At 41.6% G+C, this 25,637-nt stretch overlaps 2 protein-coding genes across 3 annotated transcripts in view; one reads left to right on the plus strand and one right to left on the minus strand.

Moving 5' to 3' along the window:
• The first annotated feature begins 5,733 nt into the window (after positions 1-5,733).
• ppa2 (inorganic pyrophosphatase 2) lies at positions 5,734-25,109 on the plus strand. 2 transcript variants are annotated; one of them, XM_054778003.1, is made up of 12 exons: positions 5,734-5,956; positions 6,771-6,835; positions 6,922-6,954; positions 7,053-7,106; positions 7,820-7,939; positions 8,183-8,269; positions 8,355-8,481; positions 9,957-10,084; positions 10,165-10,250; positions 10,330-10,399; positions 10,479-10,518; positions 10,601-25,109. In XM_054778003.1, exons 1-12 carry the CDS (start codon positions 5,764-5,766, stop codon positions 10,621-10,623), a joined length of 1,026 nt encoding a protein of 341 aa, XP_054633978.1. In that variant the 5' UTR covers positions 5,734-5,763; the 3' UTR covers positions 10,624-25,109. The 2 variants fall into 2 exon arrangements, 1 of the variants encoding a protein (XP_054633978.1); XR_008570588.1 differs by lacking the exon at positions 10,330-10,399 and having other exon boundaries at positions 10,431-10,518.
• tet2 (tet methylcytosine dioxygenase 2) overlaps positions 10,471-25,637 on the minus strand; it is a 28,894-nt gene continuing 13,727 nt past the window's right edge. Inside the window, exons 2-10 of the mRNA XM_054778002.1 lie at positions 21,785-24,570; positions 21,621-21,711; positions 21,433-21,526; positions 21,132-21,340; positions 20,827-20,977; positions 20,650-20,739; positions 19,676-19,813; positions 15,757-16,111; positions 10,471-15,665 (exon numbers count right to left, since the gene is read on the minus strand). Coding sequence (XP_054633977.1) covers positions 14,302-15,665; positions 15,757-16,111; positions 19,676-19,813; positions 20,650-20,739; positions 20,827-20,977; positions 21,132-21,340; positions 21,433-21,526; positions 21,621-21,711; positions 21,785-24,527 — 5,235 coding nt within the window. The 5' untranslated portion in view covers positions 24,528-24,570 and the 3' untranslated portion in view covers positions 10,471-14,301. The remainder of the gene's footprint in view (positions 15,666-15,756; positions 16,112-19,675; positions 19,814-20,649; positions 20,740-20,826; positions 20,978-21,131; positions 21,341-21,432; positions 21,527-21,620; positions 21,712-21,784; positions 24,571-25,637) is intronic.

Consider the following 25,637-nt stretch of genomic DNA (forward strand, 5'->3'; position numbering starts at 1 on the left):
AGTTCATGTGACATCACGTCTCTCAGGGTGTGTCTTTGCTGCAAGTCTACTTTTTCCAGTGAATAACAAAGTGGTAGAATTTGGAGACAAAATTCAATCACAGGCCAGTTTTTTTAGATACAGCTGAACAATGCAGTACTGTATAGTTTCATCCAATGCAAAAAGCACTTCCATGAATTTCACATTGGCTTCTACTTTAAGAGAAGATGAGGCATTAGTTTGATACAGCCGGTTGGCAAACGCACAAGCCTAAAGTAAATTTGTCTGTGGTGAAATCACAGCAACTCTGGCAATTCGAACAACTATGCACTTTTGAACTTTAACAAACCAACTGTGCTGGTTGTGGCGGATGACATCATTTGTTTGAACGTTCACCAATTACCACACTACGCAGCTATAAAAGATGAAGGAGGACTAGGCCAACGTTTGTTCATGACACAGTGGATATGGACTTTGAGCTCATAATGCATTGTCAAGATAAAAAGCTGTAAGACTGTCAGAGTGATAAATATAGGTTTTGAAATATTTGCCGCTCAATTGATGAAAGGAATAGCTGGCTCGTAACAGTTTCCCAACACATAATTTTGTGTACTGTATATTTATATTATAAATAATATCTATACAGTATGTATTGGTCAACACCATTGATAAAGACATTTTGCTTCAAATTACAGAAAATGTTATGTTACACATACTGTATATGTATAATGATATAAGCTAAAGCAAAAGGCACATACAGTATTTTGGATAGATTTTTCTTGTAATAAAATATACAGCATTAGTATATAGGCAACAGCCCTCTTTAAAAGTATATTCTTGAAGGTTTTTGTGAAAAAATATCAGAATTGTCATGTGCTGTGTTGCTGCTCTGCTGCCACGTGTCTTTTGCAGCACACTGCTGGCCAAGATGAATCCCGCAGGGATGGAACCTTTCCTGTCCATCTCTGTCACACACAGACAATTAGTCGGCAACCATGAGAAATCCCTGCACAGAAATTCCTGTTCCTTCATCCCTGTTCTTTCATCAATGCTCACTGGTGTTTGACCAACAGTCTGGTACTTATACCTCGAACCAGTCTAAAGTGGCATTTATCATGAGTCGGCCCACGGACAAGGCAGCCATTGCAGTAAGCAAAGCCAAACTTGCCACATGCTCCTCTCTTTCCGTATTTTCGTCTGAAATGATGAATGAGAAAGGTTTTTGACCATTCTATTAGGGGAAGAGAGGCGGGAAGTCGACTACTCGACATCAGACAGACAGGACGCTCGGTCGAGGCATACATTCACGTCTTAATTAATTGACTCTGGAGCCGATGATAGTTTTTTGGACTCGGGGTTTGTTGCGAAGCATGGGTTCGCTAAAATTGAGCTTCAACTTCCCAAGAAAGTCCATTGTCCGGATGGGCGCCTCCAGGTGGTAGTAACACTCGAGAATCGTCTCTATGTTAAAGTGGAAAAGTGTAAATTTCATTTGTTGTCCGTCTCATTCCTGGGGTACATCGTGGAGAAGGACAAGGTGAGAGCCGGTCTCACTTAGATACTAAGATCCAGGCGGTGGTCAAATGGCCTTCTCCTGTATCAAGGAAGCACTTGCAGAGTTCCTGGGGTTTGCAAATTTTTACAGAAGGCTTATTCGCAATTTCAGTAGCAAGGTGGAACCTCTGACAAGGCTTACATCTACACTGCTCTCGTTCTTTCCCATCCTGACCCTTCTTTACAATTTTTTGTAGCGGTCAATGCGTCGAATAGAGAAGTGGGGGTGGTCCTGTCCCAGTGGTCCCCGGTTGACAAGAGCCTCCACCCATGTGCGTTCTTCTCGCATCGCCTCACCGTTGCAGAGGGTAATTATGACGTGGACAATAGGGAGCTGTTGGCCATTGTTCTGGCGCTGCGGGAGTGGAGGCATTGGCTAGAGGGGGCTGCCCTGCCTTTTGTAGTGGTAACGGATCACAAGAACCTTGCTTATACCAGGACGACTCAAAGACTGAATCCCGCCAAGCACGCTGGTCCCTGTACCGAACACGTTTCAACTCCTCCATCACCTACACACTCGGTTCACCTAATATCCAGCCTGATGCATTTTCAAGAATTTTTGGTCTGGCGGAGGGGGTCAAGACCCCAGAGACAATTTTACCTGTGGCCAGGGTGCTGGGGGCTCTCCAGTGGGAGGTGGAGAGAAGGCTGTCTGAAGCAGCTGTGGGAGTAAAATCACTGGAGGGGTGTCCAAAGGGCAAGCTGTTTGTGCCGGTGGAGATGAGATCTGAGGTGCTTCAGTGGGGACATTCGTCCAAGATGGCATGTCATCCTGGTGTCCGGCGCACCCAGTTTGTGTTGGAACAGAGGTTTTGGTGGCCGCAGATATTAAGGAGTTTGTGGCGGCCTGCTGTATCTGTGCCAGGAATAAACTGTCCCACTGGCCGCCTGCCTTACCTCCCGCCCGTGGTCACACATTTCATTGGACTTCATCACTAGTCTGCCACCCTCAAGAGGCCACACTGTCATCCTGAATGTTGTCAACCGGTTCTTTACGATGCCACATTTTATCACCCCGCCTAAACTACCGTCATCATTGGAAACAGCCCGGCTTATGGTGAGACATGTTTTTCGTTTGCACGGCATTCCTATGGACATGTTTCTGACAGAGGACCCCGGTTTCCTTCCCGGGTGTGGAGGGCATTCGTAAGGCCTTAGGGGCATCGGCAAGCCTTTCTTCTAGATATCACCCCCAGTCCAATGACCAGAAAGAGTGGGCCAATCAGGACCTGGAGACTGCTCTGCACTGCATCTGCCACCGTCACCCTTCCTCATGAGCATCTCACCTCCCCTGGGTGGAGTACACCCACAACTCTTTCACCAGCTCGGCGATAGGTATGTCACCCTTTAAATCTGCATTGGCATATCAATCTGTCACAATTCCGGTTGAACGAGTGAGACTGTCGAGTGCTTGACCCCCTGTATGCAGAGAAGAGGCGGTGGCGTGCAAATCCATCCATCCATCCATCCATCCATCCATTTTCTATGCCGCTTCTCCTAATTAGGGTCGCGGGGGCATGCTAGAGCCTATCCCAGCTGACTTTGGGCGACAGGCGGGGTACACCCTGGACTGTTCGCCGACACATAAAAACAAACAGCCATTCCCCTCACATTCATACCTATGGACAACTTAGAGTCTCCAATGAGAAAACCCACGCACGCACGGGGAGAACATGCAAACTACACAGAAATGCCCAACGGAGAATCGAATCCAGGTCTTCCCAATCTCCAGACTGTGACTGTGTGGCCAACATGCTAACCACCAGACCACCGTGCGGTGGCGTGCAAATAAAAGTCTTTAATGGCACGGGTGCAGGAACTCAAAAATGAACAGGAGCAAAAACAAAAGCGACAGAGGAAAAAGCTCTGTGAAAAACAAAAACATGAATGGCCGTCTAAGGCAGGAACAACAAGTAAGAGAACTCTTAGGTGACAGCTCCGGTGAGGAGACGAGGTACAATGAACCAGCACTGTACGTATGATGACTTTTAACTGCCACTAATGATAATTGTTGCCAGCTGCGTGGTAACCAGGAGTAAAGCGGCTGCCCCTTCCTCCCAGCACGAAGTACAGCCCGCCAAAATAAGAGCGCAGTCCTGCGGAACATGACATCAATCGCCGCTATTTCCATCTCAAGAAGCCGACGTATCTGTGCCGTCTGTCTGTCTCACCTCCGGAGGGCTCATCGGATGTGGCGGGAGACCCGGGCGGCGCTATCTGGGACTGCTGGACGCAACCACCAGCTGCACCAGTTTTATCAGCTGGAACAGGGGGTGTGGCTCTCGTCCCACGACCTACCCTTGTCAGTCACCTGCAAGAAGCTGGCATCCAGGTTTGTGGGACTATATGTCGCTGACTCCATCATCAGTGCTTCTTCTATCAAGCTCAAGCTGCCACCATCACTCAGGATCCACCCGGTCTTCCACATGTCCCGTATTAAGCCAGTAACCACAAGTCCGCTGTGGCCGCCTGCTGAGCGTCTGCCTCCACCGTGCTTGATTGATGGTCTGCCTGCTTACATGGTGAGAGCAATTTTAGACTACAGGAGGTGGGGTAGGGGATGCAGTACCAGGTCGACAGGGAAGGGTACGGTCCAGAGGAGCGCTCCTGGGTGTCCCGCTCCTGTATCCTCGACCCGTCCCTCATCCGCGACTTCAACTCTCTCCACCCTAACAAACCAAGTATGCCGCCAGGGGGCGTCTTATAAGAGGGGGGCATACTGTCATGTGCTGTGTTGCTGCTGTGCTGGCGGCTGCCATCTTTTGCAGCACACTGCTGGCCCAGCAGAGGTGGATCCACCGGTACACACCTGCTGTCAATTACTCACCTGCCTTCTTAAGCATGGCTGTTGGACTTCCTTGTTGCCAGATTGTTCCTTGCTCCTCGCCGGTACGCCATGCTTGTCTACCTCGTGCTGCCCTCATTGTCTGTTAGGTTTCTGGTCTTTTTATCTACCTGTTAGTGTGAGTACTATTCCCTGCTTGGCTGCTCCAGCAGTGGGTTTTGCTAGCAGACTTACCTGCTTGGTTGGCAGCACTTTTAGTTATTTTTTCCTGCATGGTTTTCAGCAGCGTTTTATGTTAGTTTTTTCCTGCTAGGTTTTCAGCAGCGCTTTTTGTTACTTACTGTTTCCGTAGTTTTTTCCTGCTATCACTTTTTCTAGCAGTGTTTTGTGTTGTCCTTTTCCTTTTTAGCCCGGTATTTTAGTCTTTTTTGACTCTGTACATTTGTGGACTGCTTTGTATGACTTTTTACTCCTGTGGAGATTTTTGTATTCAATCTTTTGTTCACCACCGTTTCTGTCCAAACACCGGCTTACGCCTGTTCTTGACAGAAGATTAAAATAATAACAAATGCATTCAACACAGCAGACAGCTTTTTGTTTTGGAATATTTGAGTTATGTCACCTAATAAGTCATGAATGCTGCCCACTCATGTCCCCATGTTATATTTCATATATCAACTACAAGTGTGAACACAGTCTTACTAAAAAACACAGGAGGAGTTATGATGCTACTTTTAAGTTAATGGCAATCACCATCGAGCAGGTAAGAAATATGATGAACGAAATATGATTAAACTGATATTGAAAATATGATTTAAAAAAGATTCATGTTATTTTTTATTTTGTCTCAAAAATATTCTTCCAAAAAGAGGGCATGTCTTATATTCAGGGTCATCTTATATTCGAGTCAATACGGTATTCCATTTTTTATTATACTTTTATGAGGTGGACGTATTGGGAGCTAAGGGCAAATACTTCATTTTTAAGGGACCTCATGCGTTAAGATTTATTATATTTATTGATCTATTTATTTATTTTTGTCTTATTTATGATATATTATTGTAAGCTTTGGTCGACATTTCTTAAAAAACGTGACAAGCTTCCTTTGTCTTTCCGCAGACAGGTGGCAGTACAATAAACCCAAGGGGTCAGAAAAGGGAAGAACTCTATTCGCTTCCTGCCACGATCAAAATAATGATATGACCAAAAAGTAACTACATTAACAAGGTAATGTATGAACATTTTATGCACTGTATTGTGTTTCTTGGGCTTCTCTATAATCGGATTTTTTTTTTACATTAACACAAAGTACGCGAAAATACTGTGGTTTGCTCTTAATTTGTACTGCAGCAACTTTTATTTTTAAGGGTGCTTGTCGGAAGTATCCTGCAAACTTCAGTTGCGGAAGTGACAGGAAACGGGAAGTGGTAGAGAGCACGTCCACAATGATACCCCAGCTGTTACTATGCTCCTCTAGGTGTGTCTTGCGGGCAGTTTTAAGGTCGTTTCCCGCTTGTCAACACCAACTCGTCACCCAAGCAGCCGCTGTGCCTCATTTGTATACTTTGAGAAAAACGATGCACTATCAAACGGTGGAGAGAGGGAGCCCCAACACTCCAGATTACCGGATTTATTTTAGTAAGTGTGTAACCATCGCCGCCATTGGCTAGCAATTAACACCTACGAGTTCCCCAGAGTTTTGGTGTTTTACGGTGGCACTGTAGTATGGACGCTTTGACAGGTGACACCGAAGTTAATACTTAACAATGACGGAAAGGAAAGTGAAAGCACCGACAACGTTGCATGTAGTACCTTTCAAAGTTGTTTGTGTGGCGTGCAAAAGTATGTTTCCTGTTTGTTGGTCACATGTGCACACATTACAGTGCCCGGATGATGATAAACAAGCGGTGCCAAATCATTTTTACTGTCAGATTAACCAGTTTATGACACCCTTTCGTGACTCAATGCTACTCTTGTAGTTACTGCTAATGATGATATTTGCTAATCTGATTTCATTATGTGTAATCCAATGTGGCATGTATAATACGTATTTGCATTAAAGTCTAGGGTCGTATCTACCCTACAAAACAATTATCCATATTTTGTTCTTACCAGCTAGAAAACAATTCACGCAATGTAGTTCCATCCATCCATCCGTTTTCCATAACACTTTACGGTGGTAGTGAGCGAGAGCCTATACCACTTGACTTCAGGCAAGAGATGGGGTGAGGTGGAGTACACCCTAGACTGGTCACGAGTCAATCACATGGCATATATAGACAGAAAACTTCACACTCACATGCACACCTTTTGACAATGTCTGTTTTTGTGACATGAGAGGAAGCCCATGCACACACAGGAAGAGCATGCAAACTCCACAAAGAAATGGTCCAACAGAGATGAGATGAGAAAATGGGTTTGTTTTTGATTGTGCCTTTGCTTCCTCCTCCAGAAAACTCAGATGGCAACTACATTTCTCCTTTTCATGATATTCCATTGATAGCAGAGGCAGAACAGGTATGTCTTGTTGTAATATACATTATCTATTCTATGTAAAAAAAAAAAAAAAAAAAAATTAAAAAAGCCTATTTTTCTGTCAACAGGAATTGCCAGCAAAGAAGGCCAAAAAGAGTGAGGTATGGACTGACCTGATTTCTTATCAGACCCGCACTGCCTGAAAACATTTCAGCTGAGCATACATTGCATGTGCTGTAAATCGAGTTTGTATGTTCAGGTGCTCTTCAACATGGTTGTGGAGGTGCCTCGGTGGTCGAATGCAAAGATGGAGGTAAGTGGCAGTCTCAAAATGCACCAACAACTGTTTTGTTAATGTTATGAAATTAAGTATTTTTGGTTAGGGTGATTGTTGCCGTAAAATGTATAATGGCAGGATAAAATATGGCTTTTTATAGCATATTCATCCAATAATGTCATATGTTAACAATAATAATAAATAATATATATTATTATTAGTAGTTGATGGATTTATTTTTGACAGTTTAAAAAGTAACATTTTTATTATATTTAATTATTTTATCATCATAATGCAGATTCTTTGTTACTAGATTTCATTCATGCTTTCCAGTATTGTGATAGAGATATTATGGTTCTACTAGTGCCACAAACTTTAGATTGAACAACCACTCAAGGAAGCAAATATGGTTCCTTACCCTAAAAAGGGCTTCAGAAAATGTTTAGGTTTTTATTTTGATGGTTTTGCAAGTTTCCTTCTTTGTAAGTCAGCAATTATGTAGTTGACTGACAAAAGCACTAAAAAAAACTTGATTATTTACATCATTTATTACCTTTTAAAACATTCGTAATAGTATTTATTTTACATATTAATACTGTATAAACTTTACAATAGCAATACTTGATATTTCAGTCTTACCCAAGTCCGCCAAAACTCTTTTATTTTTATACAACTATATCGAGACCGGGGAATCCGCGCATGCACATTCACAGAAACACACACCCCTTCATCATTTCAACGATTTCCAGATTGCAACAAAGGAACCTCTGAATCCCATCATGCAAGATGTAAAGAAAGGAAAGCTTCGATACGTCGCCAACATATTTCCCCATAAAGGTTACATTTGGAACTATGGAGCCATCCCGCAGGTAAGGCGCTCATCCATCATTACCTCTTGTTTGACACCAGCAAGTGCTACAAATCAGTCCTACTGTACTGAAATAATGTGCAAATGCTTCCTTTACTGTCAGTAAGTCGTAAATATGTAATGTATGTAATGTAATGTATGCATAATTTAGTACAAAGTTTAAAGTGTATCTCTGCTGCTGCTGCTCAGTTAGTCTAAAATGATAGTGAAACTATTTGATGTCTTACGTCATTCATCGGAAAAGACGTGGGAGGACCCCAATCACACCGACTCGGAAACCAAATGTTGCGGCGATAACGATCCCATCGACGTTTGCGACATTGGTGCACAGGTAAGAACTATCAAGGTGTATAAATAAATTACGCAAAATACATTCCTTCCGTGATGAAGTCCTTTGTTTCCGGCTTGTTCTCTAGGTGTGCTCTCTTGGACAGGTGATTCAAGTGAAAGTGCTTGGAATTTTGGCAATGATAGATGAAGGTGAAATGGACTGGAAAGTCATCGCAATCAATGTTGAGGACCCTGACGCCAAAAACCTAAACAGTGGGTATTTTCCACAGATCATATGACTAGGCCAATGGGTTCATGCCCCCCACACCCCTACATTCAACAATGAGTCAGGAGTTGTCACTCTAAACAGAGTGTTGCGTGCAGTCAACATTTCCCTTGAAGACGCATTGTCAGTTCCCTTCGGTAGTTGTGTTTGTGAAGTGAGGCCTTTTAACAGAATCAATTCTGCACAACAAAAGCTCAGTTTGATGCAGGGTTCATGTTCTCAGATGTGTTCATACATTTTTTTCCATTGTCTGTTTCCTTTTTGGCTCATGTTCTGTTGTGAAGCTAACTAATGTGAAATGAAGGGCTAAGACAGGAGTGTTCAAAGTCTGGCCCGGGGGCCATTGGTGGCCTCCAGCTGTTTTTTTGTTGTTGTTTTTGCCTCCAGCATATCCTAAAACAAAAGTTTAAGGCACTAAAGGATTACAATGGCCAAAAACGAAAAGTAATGAGAACATAGTAGAAATGTGGAACGTTACCAGACATCCAACTAATATTAATATTTGCTTAGTATAATACACTGCCTGACCCCAAAAAAAGGTCACCGCATGGATTTAACTAAGCAAATAGGTAAGAGCCTCCCATTCGATAATTACTGCATAGATGATTATGTATCAGCTCAGCTAGAAACAAGTTATTTAAGCTTGAAGCTGCTGTATGTCTAACTTTCAAACATACTGCACCCTGTTATTTTTTAGTAATTACCTATTTTTGGGCCCCCTGGCAGTCAGGGGACCTTGGAATTTTATAAACTTTTCCTCCTTATATGGCACCCCTGGCCAATAGCACTTGTCATAAATAAATTGAAAAATTTACAGTTAATCTATGTGTTTGGTATCAATATAGGCCGGCATCTTAAAACCCTGATCACAACATCCCTAGTTTTAGGAATTATTAATCTGTTTGACTCAAATTATTGGCATGTATCAAGTATGAAGAAACCTCTAAAGACCTACTAAAATCGGGTTAAGAACCTATCCAACACATTAAAAAGTGTAAGTACAGTGGAGAAACTTTGCACAGTGGTCCAAATTATCCGAATAAATGTGATATTGCAGAAGCTTGTGGAAATTATGCTACTGCGAATGTGTGCCCTAATCAAAGCTAAAGGCTGTCCCACGAAATATTGTCTCTTTTTTAACCAGGCAATGTATATTTAACTGCTTAGCATATCTCCACTTAGGTTGGTTTGATTTTTGCGTGTTTAATTAACAAAAAGATCAAGAATTATCCAAGTGACCACCACTTCTTTTAAGAAATCCATTCATTCAGCTGTAGACTACAGTAGTTAAGTTACATATTAAGACTGCTGCCATTTTTAACGTATTCCCTGTTCCTCTAGATTCAAGGCATGTGCTATTAATCTTCAACATAGTCTCAAGTGCAACTGGAGAAGCAAATTTTTCCATTCACGCAAAAGACAAATCCAAATTGATCTTCTGTTGCTGTTCTGTTTTGCGTAGACTTGGAGGATGTCCGCAAGAGTCGGCCCGGTCATTTAGAGGCCACTGTGGATTGGTTTAGGAAATACAAAGTTCCCGATGGGAAGCCTGAGAACCAATTTGGATTCAATGCACAATTTCAAGATAAGGTATGATAACTGACTAACTAGTAGTATTGAGTCCCTTGTGATTTTTCAAACTGATTTGTCCTAATGCTCACTCTCCAAAGGACTTTGCTGTTGAGGTAATCAAGTCCACACATGAGCACTGGAGGGCACTAGTACAGAAGAAGACATGTAGTGGAGGGATTGAATGGTAACAAAAGGTTGCCCTCAAGGGACTTGTGTTCTATGAAAATAATGTGACTGTCTTTCCTTTCATTGTTTTTGTTTAGCAAAAATATATCATGCTGTGATAGTCCTTTCAAATGCAATGCAGAAGAAACCAACTACGTGGTCCAATTGGTGAGACTTTTCTTTGTTTTTTATTCCACAGTAACATACATTAGTGACATTTGGTCAAATCGAACTTTTACGTCCTCAGACCCCCGAACTTGGTTGCGGTCAAAGTGTTCCTTCAGAAGGTAAGTAGATCATGTTTGACTCATCCTCATCCCCACATTGATTTGTGGTTGTAACGCTTTATGTTCATCTATATTTTTACAGTTGACAAGTGGCACTTTGTCTGAGTTATTGAGGAAAGTCGTCATGGACACAGACAAAAATAAAACCAGATCATCCTATCTGTGGTACTCTATTTTTGAGCAGACTGAATTATTGTCTGGTAAGGATTTATGGTCACCTGTATAGAAATTTTGCCATCCAATAAAGTCAGATACAGTATTACTTACTGTATTGACATATACTCAACAAAAATATAAATGCAACACTTTTGTTTTTTTAATGAACTTGTATACAAAACTTGTTACACAAAAAGCGTATTGCTCTCTGTTATTCACAAATCTGTCTGAATCTGTATTAGTGAGCCATTGTTATGTCGTTCATGCACGCGTTGATATTTTTTTTAAGTGTGCATAAGTGTATCCAATCTGTCATTAGGGATGCTTGATATTTTTTTTCTCAAGCCGATACTGATAACTTTCTGCTTTTCAAGACCTATACCGATAACCAGTAACTTTTTATATCTGTTATTTTTCTCGAATCATTGGAGTGTTTTAAAAATTATTGGTTATCGAAGCTATTTTTTAATGTTATCGGATGCATCGGTATGATGTCATGATTCCTCATATCGGCCCAATAATTAGTGGTCTGATATTTATCAGGCACCCCTCGTCATTATTATGTTTGGGTACCATTTGCTTTTGATTCAATCATCCATTCATTGTAAACAGTCCATCAAGAGCATTTGATCTGTCTGATCTGTCTGACGGATAAAAAAAAAAAAAAAAAAAACACATAAAAAGCCCCAAAAGATTTAACCCAATATGTAATAAATAAACCTGTTTAACGGTTGCATCATATTTTTAAATAATAGGATCAAGTTTCCCCACCCCCTGATTTCAAGAATAATTACATATATAATGGGCCTTTTCCTTGCGGTAATTGTTTTCTATTTAAATTGTCGTTGCTTTGTAAAAGACAATGTGCATGCAATGGGATATTTGGCTAAATAAATACTGTACATGAAATGGATGTGAATTTATCATGTTTGCTGAGAGTACTGTATTAAAAGAGCATACACAAACACAAACACTACGAATATTTTTATAACATGGGGAGCACTGATTTTTACACAAGTGAAATTGCTTTAAATAAATATAAATTTATTGAAAAAGAAAACACCCACATCTTGGCAATATCAGGAATGATATAATAACAGCTTTCAAATAAACTGCATTCAGTACATTACAATACTTACAGTTTAATAACTATGCTTAAATCGTTTTTGGAGCATACCAGACCTAAGGAGACCAAGGGAAGTCTTTACAAATAAAAACAGAAACAAAGTTTGACTTTTTTTTTTTTTTTTTACCTTTAGTGTCTGCCTGCCTAGTACAGTATGAACTGCTCACTTGAACATGCAGTACTCATTATTTCCAGAAAGTTATTCAAGTAATGCAGATTTAGAAGTCTGTTCAAGTATGGCTCTGCTTTTATGTTTCTCCCTCCTCTTGTATCTTTTTAACCTCACCCTCAACCTGCTACTGTAGCTGGACTCTGTACAATGAAGTCATCATTATTATGGACTATACAAAACCAAAAGTAAAAAAAATATAAATATAAATTCAAATGTTAGAGCTAACAGTATCCTTTGACAGTAAACATTGCTTTGACAGTGAGTGCATTATTTACAAAGACTTCCTGGAAAATGTGACCATGTCCACTTAGATAACATTGAAAAGAGCCAAAACTGATATTTAAGATATGATTCTGATTGCTGATGTAGAAGTTGGGGGCCAGTTGGACTGGACTAGAAGATAGTCCTGAAATATAAAACCTTGCTATGAACTGTATATTATTGGATTTTTTTGTTATTTTTGAAACACATTTACACCCTGTTTAAATAAAACATTTTGTACTTTATTACATATACATATTTTTTCCTGAAAAAAAATGAAGTGCTTTCAGAAAACAAATTTGATGAAGAGTGGGTGAGTTGTTACAAATAATGTTACAGTCATTCAATTATATATCACATTAATTAAAAATAAAGAGAAAACTCATACAATTGCTTAGTGGTTATAAATAATTTGAAGTATACACAGGCATAAAGACGATAATCACTGCCTTGGTCTTGCCTCATAACAAAAGCAAATACATTGCCCTTAATTTATTCAATAGCATACTTTCCCTTTAGTCACATCAGTGCATATACTTTGTGTTCAGTTAAGAAAACACCATCCTACTAGCTAAAAATGGTACAAAATAAAAATCAAATGCTGAACCCCCCCAAAAAAATAAATTGTGTGACATATTTTAGAAAAGTTGTATAGGGACACAAAATGCAATGGCACGTCCCTGAATGAGGAGAATGACAAAATGAATGCAGGCAATACGTTCTTTTTAAATGTCCCTGATTTTACAGTAACATTAAAAACTCAAGTTCAAGTAATACTTTCTAAGCACGTAAGAAAGTAAGAAATGAACTTTTCCGCCTGGAGGCTTGCAGTTAGACTGTAACCAACAATTTGGAAAAAATATTTAAACAAAGAATGATATGTTTTACTATTGCCCAAACTGGTTTTGAGGTATATGACATGTTGGTACTGTACATTATTTTAATAGCCTTCTCACTGCCTAAAGAGTCTCACATTGTATGTTTTTAACAGGTTGAATAGCACCCAGTGAAATCAAATCCATTGAAACACAAAGATTTACAATGTTTTCGGCTTTGAGCATTCTATACAACAAACACAATTTATAACAGTAATTCCAAAAAGGGAGTTTAAGTTACTGTACTCATCTCACCTGTCTATATTACAGTTAGATTACAATAATTAAAGAACCCACAGCAAGCCAGCTGCCCTCTGAAATTGACACCGAGCTTACCCTGTCTCATGCTCCTCAGTGTATAAAAAGCACATCAACTAAGCACCACAGACATAAAACTACATGCAATTTTCACAATTCAGGGTAGTTCAATGAACCTGCTGAAAGGAACATTTGCTGACAGTAAAACTCAAAAACTTAGGCTCGTTTTCCTCCTTTTAAAATGTAAAAAATGCACCATTTGAATGGCTCGTATAGTATACATGTCATGTAGGCCAAAGAAGCACCAGCATAATAGAATTTAAAATTTTGCAGTGATTTGAAACGATATAATTTAGTCTTTCTTTTCAGAAATACTTACAAATTGCATTAAATTCAAAGTTAATGTAAATTTCATCACTTAATACCAATACATTGAATTATTGTCATCAAGAAGTGCTCAAAACACACTCACTTACGTTAAACCATTGTGAGGTTAATGATTTTACAGATTATTTCCCCCTCTTTTTGCTGTTTTATGCCATCTATAGTCTCAAGTATGGTATCATGGCATTTTGAATATCAAAAAAGACACAGACTTAGCACCTTGAATGTTGCCAGTTGAAAAGTTGGCATTCCATGCCAAGTTTAAGTCTTTAAAATTGTTTTACGAAAAATAAAGCCACCAAGATTTACCTTTGTTTCCAGTAAAAAATAGGTGTACATGTACGATTGAGAGCACCAGATGGTTTAACAGTGTGTAGCTGCAAAAGTTGCAAAACAAAAATAAATACATCCTTAGAAGGGTCAGTTGTAAAGCTCAGTTGTCAAAAGGGTAAAAGACCTGAACCGGTTAGGAGTGTTTGTTGAGACCAGTGCTGCATGTGGTCCTTGTTTTCATAAATAAAGCACCTTCATTTTTTTTTCTTGAGGGTCTTTTAAGCAAAGTGACTGTAAGGTCCTGTGACCTTGGTGAAGGCATACGGAGATGTACTGACATAGGTATTGGTTGTGCATGACGACGACCCCTCAATGAGTGCCTGTATAAAACGTTTATAAGGGGGCTCCCCAAGAGATTCCAATGACTCTGGATGCTCACGCTTTGTCCCCTTCTTGTGGCCCTTGCTTGGTGTCCCCTCACCACTGTTTCTCTCTGCATCCTCCTCCTTTTCTCGAGCCTTTTCTGCCATCTTTGCTTCCCACAGGGCCAGTCCATGTTTTGCCTCATTCAAGTTTTTGTGCTGGTAAAAGACCAATGAGATTCGTGTTGGGTGATGACGGTCTGGGTTTTTAAGAGGTGTTGTGGCGTGGAGCTCTCGTTTAGCACACTCAATGAGGACTGAGCCGTGGGTAGGTGCCACTGCCACTCCGCCAATGTCAGGGTCCAAGAAATTGTGCTCATTGTCTGACCACATGTCTGGCTTTTGTGGGGTTGTGGGCGTCTGAGGGGTTCCAGGCTCATGCTTAATACTTGATACCATGGGGCTACCCAGTGCTGTCTGTGTTTCAGGGTTTAAACACACACCACTTAACTGAGCACCAAGCATCTTTGGGCTAGCAAGACCTATTTCTTGCTTAATTTGCATATGGAATGGTTGTTGGCCTGGGGGAAACATTTGGGAACTTTGAGAGAAATATGGATTTGGGGATCTTCTAAACTGATTGCTGTTGCATCCAGCAGCAGTGTAGTTAAGACCTCCATGGGCAGAGGGCGCTCTTGAGAGGGGGTCAATAAAACGTGGGTCTGGGGCGCCGTTAGGACCACAGGGGCTGAAAGCTGTCATCGGGTGAACTGACCTCATGCTGCATGCATTATAACCATTGACGTGTAAACCTGGATCACCAAAATTTGGTGGATAATTAACATCATATCGCGGATGTACTGTATACTGCTGTTCTGAGTAAAAGGCTTGTCGTTGTTGCTGTTGATACATGTCCAGGTGCTTTTGGTTTGAAGCGTAGTATGGTTGGTAATTGTCAAGAGGCATTCCTCCATTACATTGGTAACCAGGGTACGAACGATTAGATCCATCGATGTATGAAGTGGGTGCATGGATTGGGGCAGGGTAAGGGCTTGCTGGTGTTGATGATTGAGGCGGAAATATGCTCCCTGGCTTTGAAGTGCTTGGAAAAGATCCAGGGTGGCTGGGGAACCTGGGGTATTTGGCAGCATTTGCTGCACCAGGATAAGAGGTAAGTATGTTTTCGTGCTGTTGTTGCTGCAGTTGCCGGGGATGGGTTCCAAAGGGATGTGTTGGTTGACTTGGATATTGGGAGGCTCCCATAGCACCTGGAATAAACCCTGGGAAATGAAAGCAGGTAAGGATTTAATGTAAAAGTGTGCCCCCTAAATATAAAATGGTTGTACGTGTAACCCAAGTAAAACTTTTTACCTGCCATATGAGTGCTTTGACTGATGTTTTCAGAAGTACCTGCTTTTGACTTGGATGGGGTAACTTTCTCTGCTTTGTCATGGGAGTTGTCCATCACGGCATTCTTGATAGCAGCTGCCTTCTTAGCATCCAGCTTCTTTTGGCGACAGGACTTGGCGGGCTCTGCAAGCATGCGCACCTGGCGGCGGAAGGCACTGAGGACTTGGATGGCACCTGACTTAATTTTTTCCTGCTGACCCTCCTCACTTCCAAATTCATCTGTGTTGGAAGCCTTGTATAGTGGCAAGACGTGGAGCTGCTCATCCTCTGGTATCTTTCCAATCTCTCTGTTATCCTCCCTTGTTAATGTGCACACCTGGGAAAACACAATGAGTCAACTATTCATGAGGATGTCATCTAAACCAGTGATTCTCAGTTGGTTTGGCTGCAGGACCCACCATCACCCCTTAATGACAAGCGGTGACTCACATTGCGGACATTTTTTGACGAAAACATTTTAAATATGTTATTTTTAAGGGCCTGTTTGCAAAGATTACGTGGCTGCCTAGAGGCTGCTAACATTCTAACATGTTACATTATATCCCGCCTTCTTCTTGCTCAGGAACAATATATTTTTATTCACAAATTGCAAAAATTATATGAACAAAAAAGTGTGTGCAAAGATTTTTGGTACATGATATATCTGAGTTGAATGACAGCAACTGGATTTGGACATGGATGCGAGGTTAAACATCTGTAAGAAAATCAAGCTAGTCCAGTTGCTCTGATTCACCTCCTCAGATAAAAAAGTACAGATCTAAATATACATATTTAACCTTTTCTTTGATTAACTCAGCAGGTAAGTTTAATAATTGCTGCGGTCAGTAGATTGAACTGGGCATAAATAGATGAAACTGGGCATGACACTGTACCTGTGAGTTTTCATTGAGGAAAAAATTTCCTCACACAACACAACATGAGCTGGAGCGGTGAAATGCTCGTCTCTTTATAGCGCGCTTCTCCAGCATATATAAAGGCTATGTGTCGGATGAATGGAATAGATAGATACTTTATTCATCTCCAAGAGAAATTCACATTTCCAGCAGCTCTGCAAAAATGGCTAAATAAATTTAATCACTTAGAAATAAAACCAACACAGCAAGATAGGAGAGGGAACAAAAATAAGAAAATAGAATAAAAATAAATATACAATAAATTAAAAAAAAAAAAATCGTTCCCCTTTGTTATGTTGAAAAGACGCATGGCATGGGGAAAGAATGATCTGCTCAGTCTTTCAGTGGAGCAGGACAGTGATAGTAATCTGCCACTAAAACTATTCCACTGTTGGGAGATGATGCTGTGCATTGGATAATGTTGATTGTCAATGACGGAAAAGAGCCTCCTTAGTGTCCTTTGCCCTGCCATAGATGTCACATTGTCCCGCTCAGTGCCAATAACAAAGGCCTCCTTCCTCCACCAGTTTGTCCAGGTGTGTAGCCTTCTTCTTGAAGCTGCCTCCCCTGCACACTACTGCGTACAGGAGGGCACTCGCTACACACAGATTAGTAGAAGATCTGTAGCAGCTTCTTGCATATGTTAAAGGGCGCCAGCCTTCTGAGTACAGTACAGAAGACTCTGCCCTTTCTTGCACAGAGCATCTGTGTTGGCAGTCCAGTCCAGTTTACCATCCAGATGCACTCTCAGGTATTTATAGGTGTGAACCATCTCCACACTGTCACCTTTATTGAGAACAGGTGCTGGGTTCGTCCTGTTTCTCCTAAAGTCCACCACCATTTCCCAGGTCTTGGTGGTGTTGAGGTGCAGGTGGTTTGCGTCGCACCAGTTAACAAAGTCCTGGATCAGTTTCCTGTACTCATTCTCCTGTCCCCTCCTGATACATCGCACGATGGCCGTGTCGTCCGCGAACTTCTGTACATTGCAGAGCTCAGAATTGCACTGGAAGTCGGACGTTTACAGAGTAAACGCAACAGGAGAGAGTGCAATTCCCTGTGGTGTTCCCGTCCTGCTGGTCACAGTGTCGGACCTGCAGTTCACCAGTCGCACGTACTGAGGTCTGCTAGTCAGGTTGTCTGTGATCCATGCCACCAGCTGAGATCCTACCCCCATCTGTGTCAGCTTGTCCCTGAGGAGCTGAGGCTGGATGGTGTTAAAGGCGCAGGAGAAGTTCAAAATGTAATCCTCACAGCACCACTGCCTCTGTCCAGCTGAGAGAGAGATTGATGGAGCAAGAAGATGATGGTGTTCTCAACTCCTACTTGCTCCCGGTCTACAAACTGCAGAGTTGAGTGCGTGCTGGGTCTGTGGCCTCAGGTGATAGAGCAGCAGCCGTTTCATAGTCTTCATCACATGCGACGTCAGGACCACCAGCCTGAAGTCATTCAGCTCACCAGGATGTGATCTCTTCGGGTCTGGAACAGTGCAGGCAGTCTTCCAGAGCTGTGGAATCCTCCCCAACCTTAATCTTAGGTTGAAGGTGGGCTGTAGAGGGTCTCCCAGCAACCATGCGCATGCTTTTTGGAGTCAAGGTCCTGCTGCATCTGGTCCTGCTGGTTTGTTGGAGCGCAGCCCCCTTAGCCCTGCACTTACAGTCGTTGAGCTGCTGTTATTGTGGGTTGTGTGAGGGGGGGACGGTGAAGGGAGGTGTTCCATTTCTTGCTGATGATTTGTGTGGGGGCTGCTGCGCGTGGGGTGGGAAGGTCAAACTTCCATACAGAAGTTTGTAGTCCGTGGTGCAGGTGAACTTTTCTTTCATATTCTCTCAGTCAGCGGTCTCAAAGCAATCTATCAGAGCCTGTTCAGCCTCAGAGGACCACCTCCTGAAAGAGCGTGTGGTTATAGGTAATTTTCTAACTTTTAGTGTATATTGAGGTTTGAGCAGGACCAGGTTGTGGTCTGCCTTCCCCAGTGCAGGCAGGGTGGTGGCACCCTATGCATCTTTGATGTTGCATACATTAGGGCTATAGTCCTGTTGCCCCTGGTGTTACAGTCTACATACTGGTAGGAGACAGCCAGTGTTTTGTCTCGTGTCACATGATTGAAGTCCCCAAAGATCAACACGACAGCCTCAGGGTGCTGTGTTTGTAGTTTAGCAGTTATGCAGTGGACAACGTCACATGCAGCCTCTGTATCGGCGCACAGAGTTATGTAAACAACGGTAACAATGGCGTGACTGAACACCCTGGGCATGTAGTAGGGAAGTAGGCTTATAGCCCGGAGTTTGATGTTCCTACTGCAGATGGACATTTTATTGTTCACATGCCCAGGATGACAAACTGTTTGTTCACATACAGTGCAAGCTCCCCTCATTTGTCCTCACCACAGGTCGTCGGTCTTGTTCAGTAGTGAATTCACTTTTCCCATGATGATAGAAGGTACTGAAGGCTTGATCTTACTTGCTTTGATCTTAGCTCAGGCTCTGCAGCCTCGATACGGCTTCTTTACCTCAATGCATAAACAGGGAACCACACCGATGCGGGACCTTGCCTTCATAGCGTGTAAAAATGTGCTTGAGTCTCGACATGAATGAGTCCATATCCATATGATTGAATAGATTACTTAAAAGAGGAGAAAAGAGTTCATTTATGTTAAGCCATGTTAAGTTCACACTCGATGTTCTTCCCCTCCTGCTCAAGCTTGACCAAGTTGCCCATAAACATGGCACGCACCTTGTGGTGGCGTACGAAGCAAATAGCACAGATGCGAGGACCATTCACGGACATCTGGTCATGATTTTTTTTTTGTGGCAAGACCGGTGACCCACTGAAAATGGCTCAAAGTGGTTCAAGACGCACCAGTTGAGAATCACTGATCTAATCACTTTTTTTTAGCACATTCATGGCAAGGTATTAAGTTGTGCATTTTTGTTTAGTGCGTCAAATGCAACAAATCTAGAAAGGCATGTTTCCCACGTGCCACTTACCACAGTGCTGCCTCCTTGCATGTTGTGAAGGTCTCTGTGAGCATGAGCACAGAAGTCCAGACAGGCAGTAACTCCAGAAAAGGGACGCCCCTCCCTTAGCCCCAGACGACAGTCAGGTGCTCTGTGTTCATGTTCCACCTATTTGCAGATAAATGTTATTTAAACAGCGTCTTAAAGCTAACAATTCACAGATTTAGATGTATCTATCCTTAGTTTTTGACCACTCCATTTTTCGTACAAATCTGTTTTAGATAAAATTTTTGGCCCGGTTCTCATACTCGTTCTCGTGGTTATTGTATGATATTGCACGTAACAAACTGTTGGATTTTACCCTTTGGTACATTTAATCTTGCGTTATTAATACAAATGTGAACAGACAATACGCCCAGCATTCCTTGTTTATTCAGATATCTGGATCACACACCCAACACTTTTACTATGGCATTCTATGAGGCGCATTCATTTGGCAAACTGAAATGACAATCTTACACAAATCTTTCTGTTTGCCGTATCAGCAATGAATTCCATCCTGGCAAAGAAGAAATCAAGCAAGCTAATATTGTGTAAGAGGTAAAGGTGTTGACGAAACAAAGATCACAAACAAAGAAGATATTAATAAGTTGTTATTGGTATGGATCCCCCTCCTCTTTCTTCCCTTCCCTCCTCCCTCTCCCCTCCATGCTGTCTTTGCCAACAAAAGTCTCCAATAGAGCTACAAGTGAAAAGATTGAAAGAGTAAAAGTGTTAATTTATTTATTTCATTTGTAATTTATAATTATTTTGCATTGTTTTCTGAATGTAAAACTATAATTTCTCTATAACATGCATTTTTTGGATGTGGATGAATTGGCTTTACATTATTTCCTATGTTTCCTGTTTCATCTGACCTTTTGGAACAAATTAATAATGAAACCCAAGGTACCACTGTATCTCTGTGGACAGACAAAAAGGCTGCTGTGTCCAAATGTCCTCACCTGGTTTCCGTAAGCTTCAGGTGCCATATTTTTGTACAAGGGGCCCAGTAAGGTGGCCAGATGCTGAAAGTTTTGCTCTAACCTTTCTTCCTAAAAGATAATATTTGGCATTATTTACAGTATTAAAAAAATTTAATAATGTAACTTCAGCTATGAATTTTTATTAGCAGGAAATACCTCTCTCACGTCATCGCCTAGTAATTTAAATTTTCTTGGAATTTTACTCCTGGCAAATTTGCAGCCGTTGTAGTACATGCTCCATGAGCAGCCAAAGGAGAACGATGCTCCACAGGCATCTGGATTTAACCCCTGACATGCACAGGTCCTCCTACAAGGAAAGCATATGAGTTTGAGGGTTTACACCTATTAATTTTATACAAGCAAAATAGGAAACATGTTTGACAGATAAATATGCAACTTTTACTCATGACATCACAGGCACATGGTGGGAAATTTGTGTTTTGGATGGTGCTTTCACTTACTCTTCATTGAGAGCACATCGTCTCTGGGTGAGGGCTCCATGCCTTGTTAGAGTATCACTTAGCTCGAGGTAGAGTTTGTCAGCTAGGCTGGGTTGGATGCCTTCCCAGACCAGGATTGCCACGATTATGCAGGCGGTGTCACATTTGTGGCCAATGCGTTCTCGAACCAACACAAGTAACTTTTCTTCTCCACTGGCTCTGCGAATCACCTGAAGCATTACGAATGAAATATTTCTTTACATACAGATATTTGAAGAAATTTATGTAGGACCTTATTCAGAACAACAGAAATTGTGCCTACCCATTTTGCGATAGGGCACCCCTGTGTACTTTTGCCTTCCTTGCCTGTGTACACCACTTTCTCTATCCTGATGGCTTGACCATTGAAACCAGACCTTTAATTAAAATAGAGACATTAATGTGCTTATAATCAATCAGTACCCTGTGAATATCCAACACAGTTAAATAATATGTAATAATGTTGTTTACCTTTTTTCCATCATCTCCCGTATACCAGCAACTGTAGGTGCTGATCCCAGGTGTGTATAGTAAGGGCCTTCATCTTTTTCACTGATTTGCTCTAAATAAAGGAATGTGTTTTTAGTATGTATACACTATCTTATCAATAATGTTACCAACATTAGGTGACTCACCAACACAGTGGCATGATGCAATGTCATACTGTGTTTTCATTGGCATATCCAGTAGACTTTTTATTGGGGTATCCAACAGCTTCACTGGGGAATCCATAAATCTCTGTAGGAGTTGTTCCTTTTTGGGTGTGGAGTCGATCGTTTTTTTAAAAGCTGGAGAGGAGGTGGCAGCTCCAGATGCTTCAACTTTACACATGTCGGTGTTGGTTGACAGGATTGTGACTGGCCCGGAAGATTCTACCTTGACTTTATTTGAATTAATGACAAAAGATTTCTTCTCAAACACTGGGGAAAGTTGGTACTGTTTCAGACTATGTTCCATGGAGGCCAGGATGCTGTCTTGCTTTGTACTATTTTCACATAAGGATTGTTGTTTCTCCTGCTTGATGTGCAATCCACTCACTTGCTGCTGTAAGCCAGGCAAGTGAAATTTGGGTCCATTTTCCATTTTTACATTTTTCAGGCCATGTTTGTGAGCGGAATGAAGAGGGACTTGTCTCTCTTGCCTTTGTAACAGATGATTACGCAGGGCTGCATGTTTTTGAATATCTGGTAGGGGAAGGGCAGATGCCAAAGGAAGCTGAGATCCACTTTGGAACTGGGAACATGGGTTTAGCTGGTGTTCAGCTTTAGCATACATACGTGTCGATGTCTGTTGGCTTAATGAAACATGCAGCGAATAGGGTTGTGAGCATGTAGAAGTCTGTGGGAAGTCCATATGGTTGGGTGGATGACAGCTTTTCGGTCTCTGATGAAACTGCCTGGAATCACTGCTGCTTGAGTTGGGAGAATTTGGTCTTTGATGTTGTAGATGGACGTCTGTTGTGTTATTGTAGCTGAAGTGGTTGTTGGGTTGGGCAGGGTTGTTTCTATGTTGCTGGTTAACTTGTACTTGGGTTGGCTGAGGCTGACTGTGAGGACGGTAAATGGGAGACTTAAGTTGCTGTTCTTCAAATTGTGGTGGGTGGGACAGTGGGCGTGGAAGATTACAGTGCTTCTGTTGCTGTGCTGTGAAAAGCTCAGGTGACAATGCATTCTGCATTTCAGGGTTTTCACATAAGTGCTCTGACTGCACGGGGGTATGGAAATGTCCAGCCTGCTGGCTTTGGAGCAAAATCTGTTGATTGTGCTTTATGTGGGTTTGAGGCTGTTGCACTAAAGACACCTTGGAACTTCTTTGCCGCCACTCAGGACCGTTGTTGATCTGGGCTGAAGCACAGTGTGTTTGGACGATGAGTTGCTGCTGCTGTATGCTGTTAGACCCCTGAATGGTTTCTTTGAACATTCCAGGTGACTCAAACCTTTGTACATGGTTTTCCTCCAAAATCTGACTATGAACCTGGAGACCAGCTTTCAGCTGCTCTGGCAGAGGCTTGGCAGAGAAATCCGTGTTTTTCTGCTCTGCCGACGATGACAGACATGTTTGTTGCTGTGAAGGGTTCTGTTCTATCCAGTTTCCCTGATGGGGAGTTGGACACATCAAGTGTCCTGACCGCTGGGTTGTGTTATCCAGACCATTTTCTAATCCAGCCTGATTTGGCTCCTGTATAATGGGTCTCATCATGCCTGTGTTGTCTGCTCCATGTAAGTTTCCAGGAGTCCGCTGAAAATTCTTGGGTTGAATCCCAAACTGCTGAGCATGACCAGACGCAGGTTCCTCATATCGTACCATGTTCTGTATGCCAGAGTTTGTCGATTGTCCGTATTTGGCCAATACTGCCTCAGTTGCCTGGAGGTGGGTATTAGGCTCCTTGTGGTTAAAATTGTGGTTGGCATTCTCATATGTATGTTGGGGATTTGTGTTGTTTGGAAAGCACCCTGGGCCATTTTTATGTTGTTGCAGGGAGTTGGCAACATTTGATGGTGGGACTATACCAGGGAGCTGATGATGAGATTGTTGGTGGTTAGATGGTGACAGCTGATGATGTCCTTGTTTTTTCTGCTGGTAATCTGTTTCATGATTGTTAGCATACCCATTTACTATAGAGTTCACAGAACTGTAATTGTTGCTTCCCTCGACAGGACCAGATGCCCCAAGTTTCTGTGGTTGTGAGTCAAGCATCTGAGCTGAATTTGGAAACTCTAAGGTCAAAGCAGGAGATATAACATCTTCACCAGGCAGCTTATTTGTGAGAGAACTATTCATAGCATCTTGTAGACCACATCTCTGTGGTGCAATTGACACCTGTTCAGGATAATATTGAGACAAAGTTTTCTCTAAAAGATCACCTGGTGTGCTTTCTATTGTAGATGTGGTTAATACAGCACCATTGGGAATGGAGACATGTTTATTTCTTGGCAGAGGGAAAACATCTCCATTAAGAATTCTACAGTTCCTGTTTCCTAATTTTATCTCTGTCTGAGCATTGCAATGAAAATCTGATTTGTTTTTTAGTTCAGAAATCTCTGAATCTACTTTAAATTTCTTGAGCTGGCTTGGCTGTAATGGCTGTTCAGACAGCTTAAAATCTCCATTCATCAACTCTCCATTCATCATAAACGATCCATGATCCAGCAGCCCTTGTACTGATTCAGAGTCGTTGCAATTTTCGTTTGGCCTCTTCATGGAGTTGGAAACTGTGCTGGGCTTGTAATTCTTCCAGTTTGTATCAGTGACTTGCAGAGAGTCTCCTTCTGAAAATGACCCTCCATTCTGCAGTTTGTTGGAGATGTTGCGGGATGTCCCAAATTGTTTTAATGTCAGACTTTCTTCCGTCTCATGTCTGGTCTGGTCTGTTTCCATCTGGCCTGCTTAGAGTCCATTCACAGGCTGCCCTCGATGCGTCCTGCAAAACAAGTTTAAAGTTCAAACATTTAGTGACCTGGACATATTTTTTCAGTTTGTTTTTATCTTCAGTCTGTGGTAAATATGCCAAGTACATGATTGCTTCATGATTGCCATCATATAATATACATACAATACATAATACATGTAGAACAATGCTGTAACTTTTCCCAATGACTGTACTTAATCTATGTACTCAATGCTTTGTCTGACAATATATTGTTTTAAGTTAATTATGTGTCTATACTGTAAATAGCACAGCATGTCATCATAAATAGGCCCAGCATGATTTCTCCAACACATTGTCCACCTTCCTTAACACATTGGCTGTTATAATATTAATAACAACATACAATAGTAACACATTTGATTTATATAGTGCTTTAAAGTTATACTCAAGGATAATAAATAATTGCAAACAAAACCAATATAAGGTTACAATAAAATAGCCATAGACAGCAGAAGTATTAAAAGCATTTTGAAGAGTTGGGTTTTTAACTGTTTTTTGACGGTTGTAAGGTCCTGACGTGTGGATGGCGAAGGGAGAGAGTTCCAGATGGAGGGGGCAGCAATGGAGGAGACTGGGGGGGCTTATTGGGGTAATACTACAAGAAAATGCTTCATTCAGTATGATTATAAGCTCTATTATAGGCTGTGACAATCACATCTGAAACCATTTACATCTTACATTCCAGCACAACTGTCTTCAAAGGAATGTTTTATTCCAAGCCACACTTTTTTTTTTCTTTTTGGAAAAACCCAAATCGCATTGTACAGTCAAGAACACCGTATGCGTCCTAAATCTGAGAAATTACTAGTTTGGAATTAAACTACTCGGCAAGGCAAAACTCCAGAAGACCTGGGACCAGTTTCTTCTCCCAAGTGCATCAGGTTGCGTTTTCACAACCCTCACCCTGGCTATGAACAAATATTTCCCCAAGGGAGACTATGAAATGGTTCTTCTTCAAGACTTATTTCCTTTGTGATGACACAGAAATAATTTGTTGACAATGCTTGAATTTATAAGGTTTAAACTTAAGCTGAGGTACTGTTGACAATACTAGATAA

This window comes from Dunckerocampus dactyliophorus, chromosome 6, assembly GCF_027744805.1.
Source record: "Dunckerocampus dactyliophorus isolate RoL2022-P2 chromosome 6, RoL_Ddac_1.1, whole genome shotgun sequence".
NCBI lineage: Eukaryota > Metazoa > Chordata > Actinopteri > Syngnathiformes > Syngnathidae > Dunckerocampus > Dunckerocampus dactyliophorus.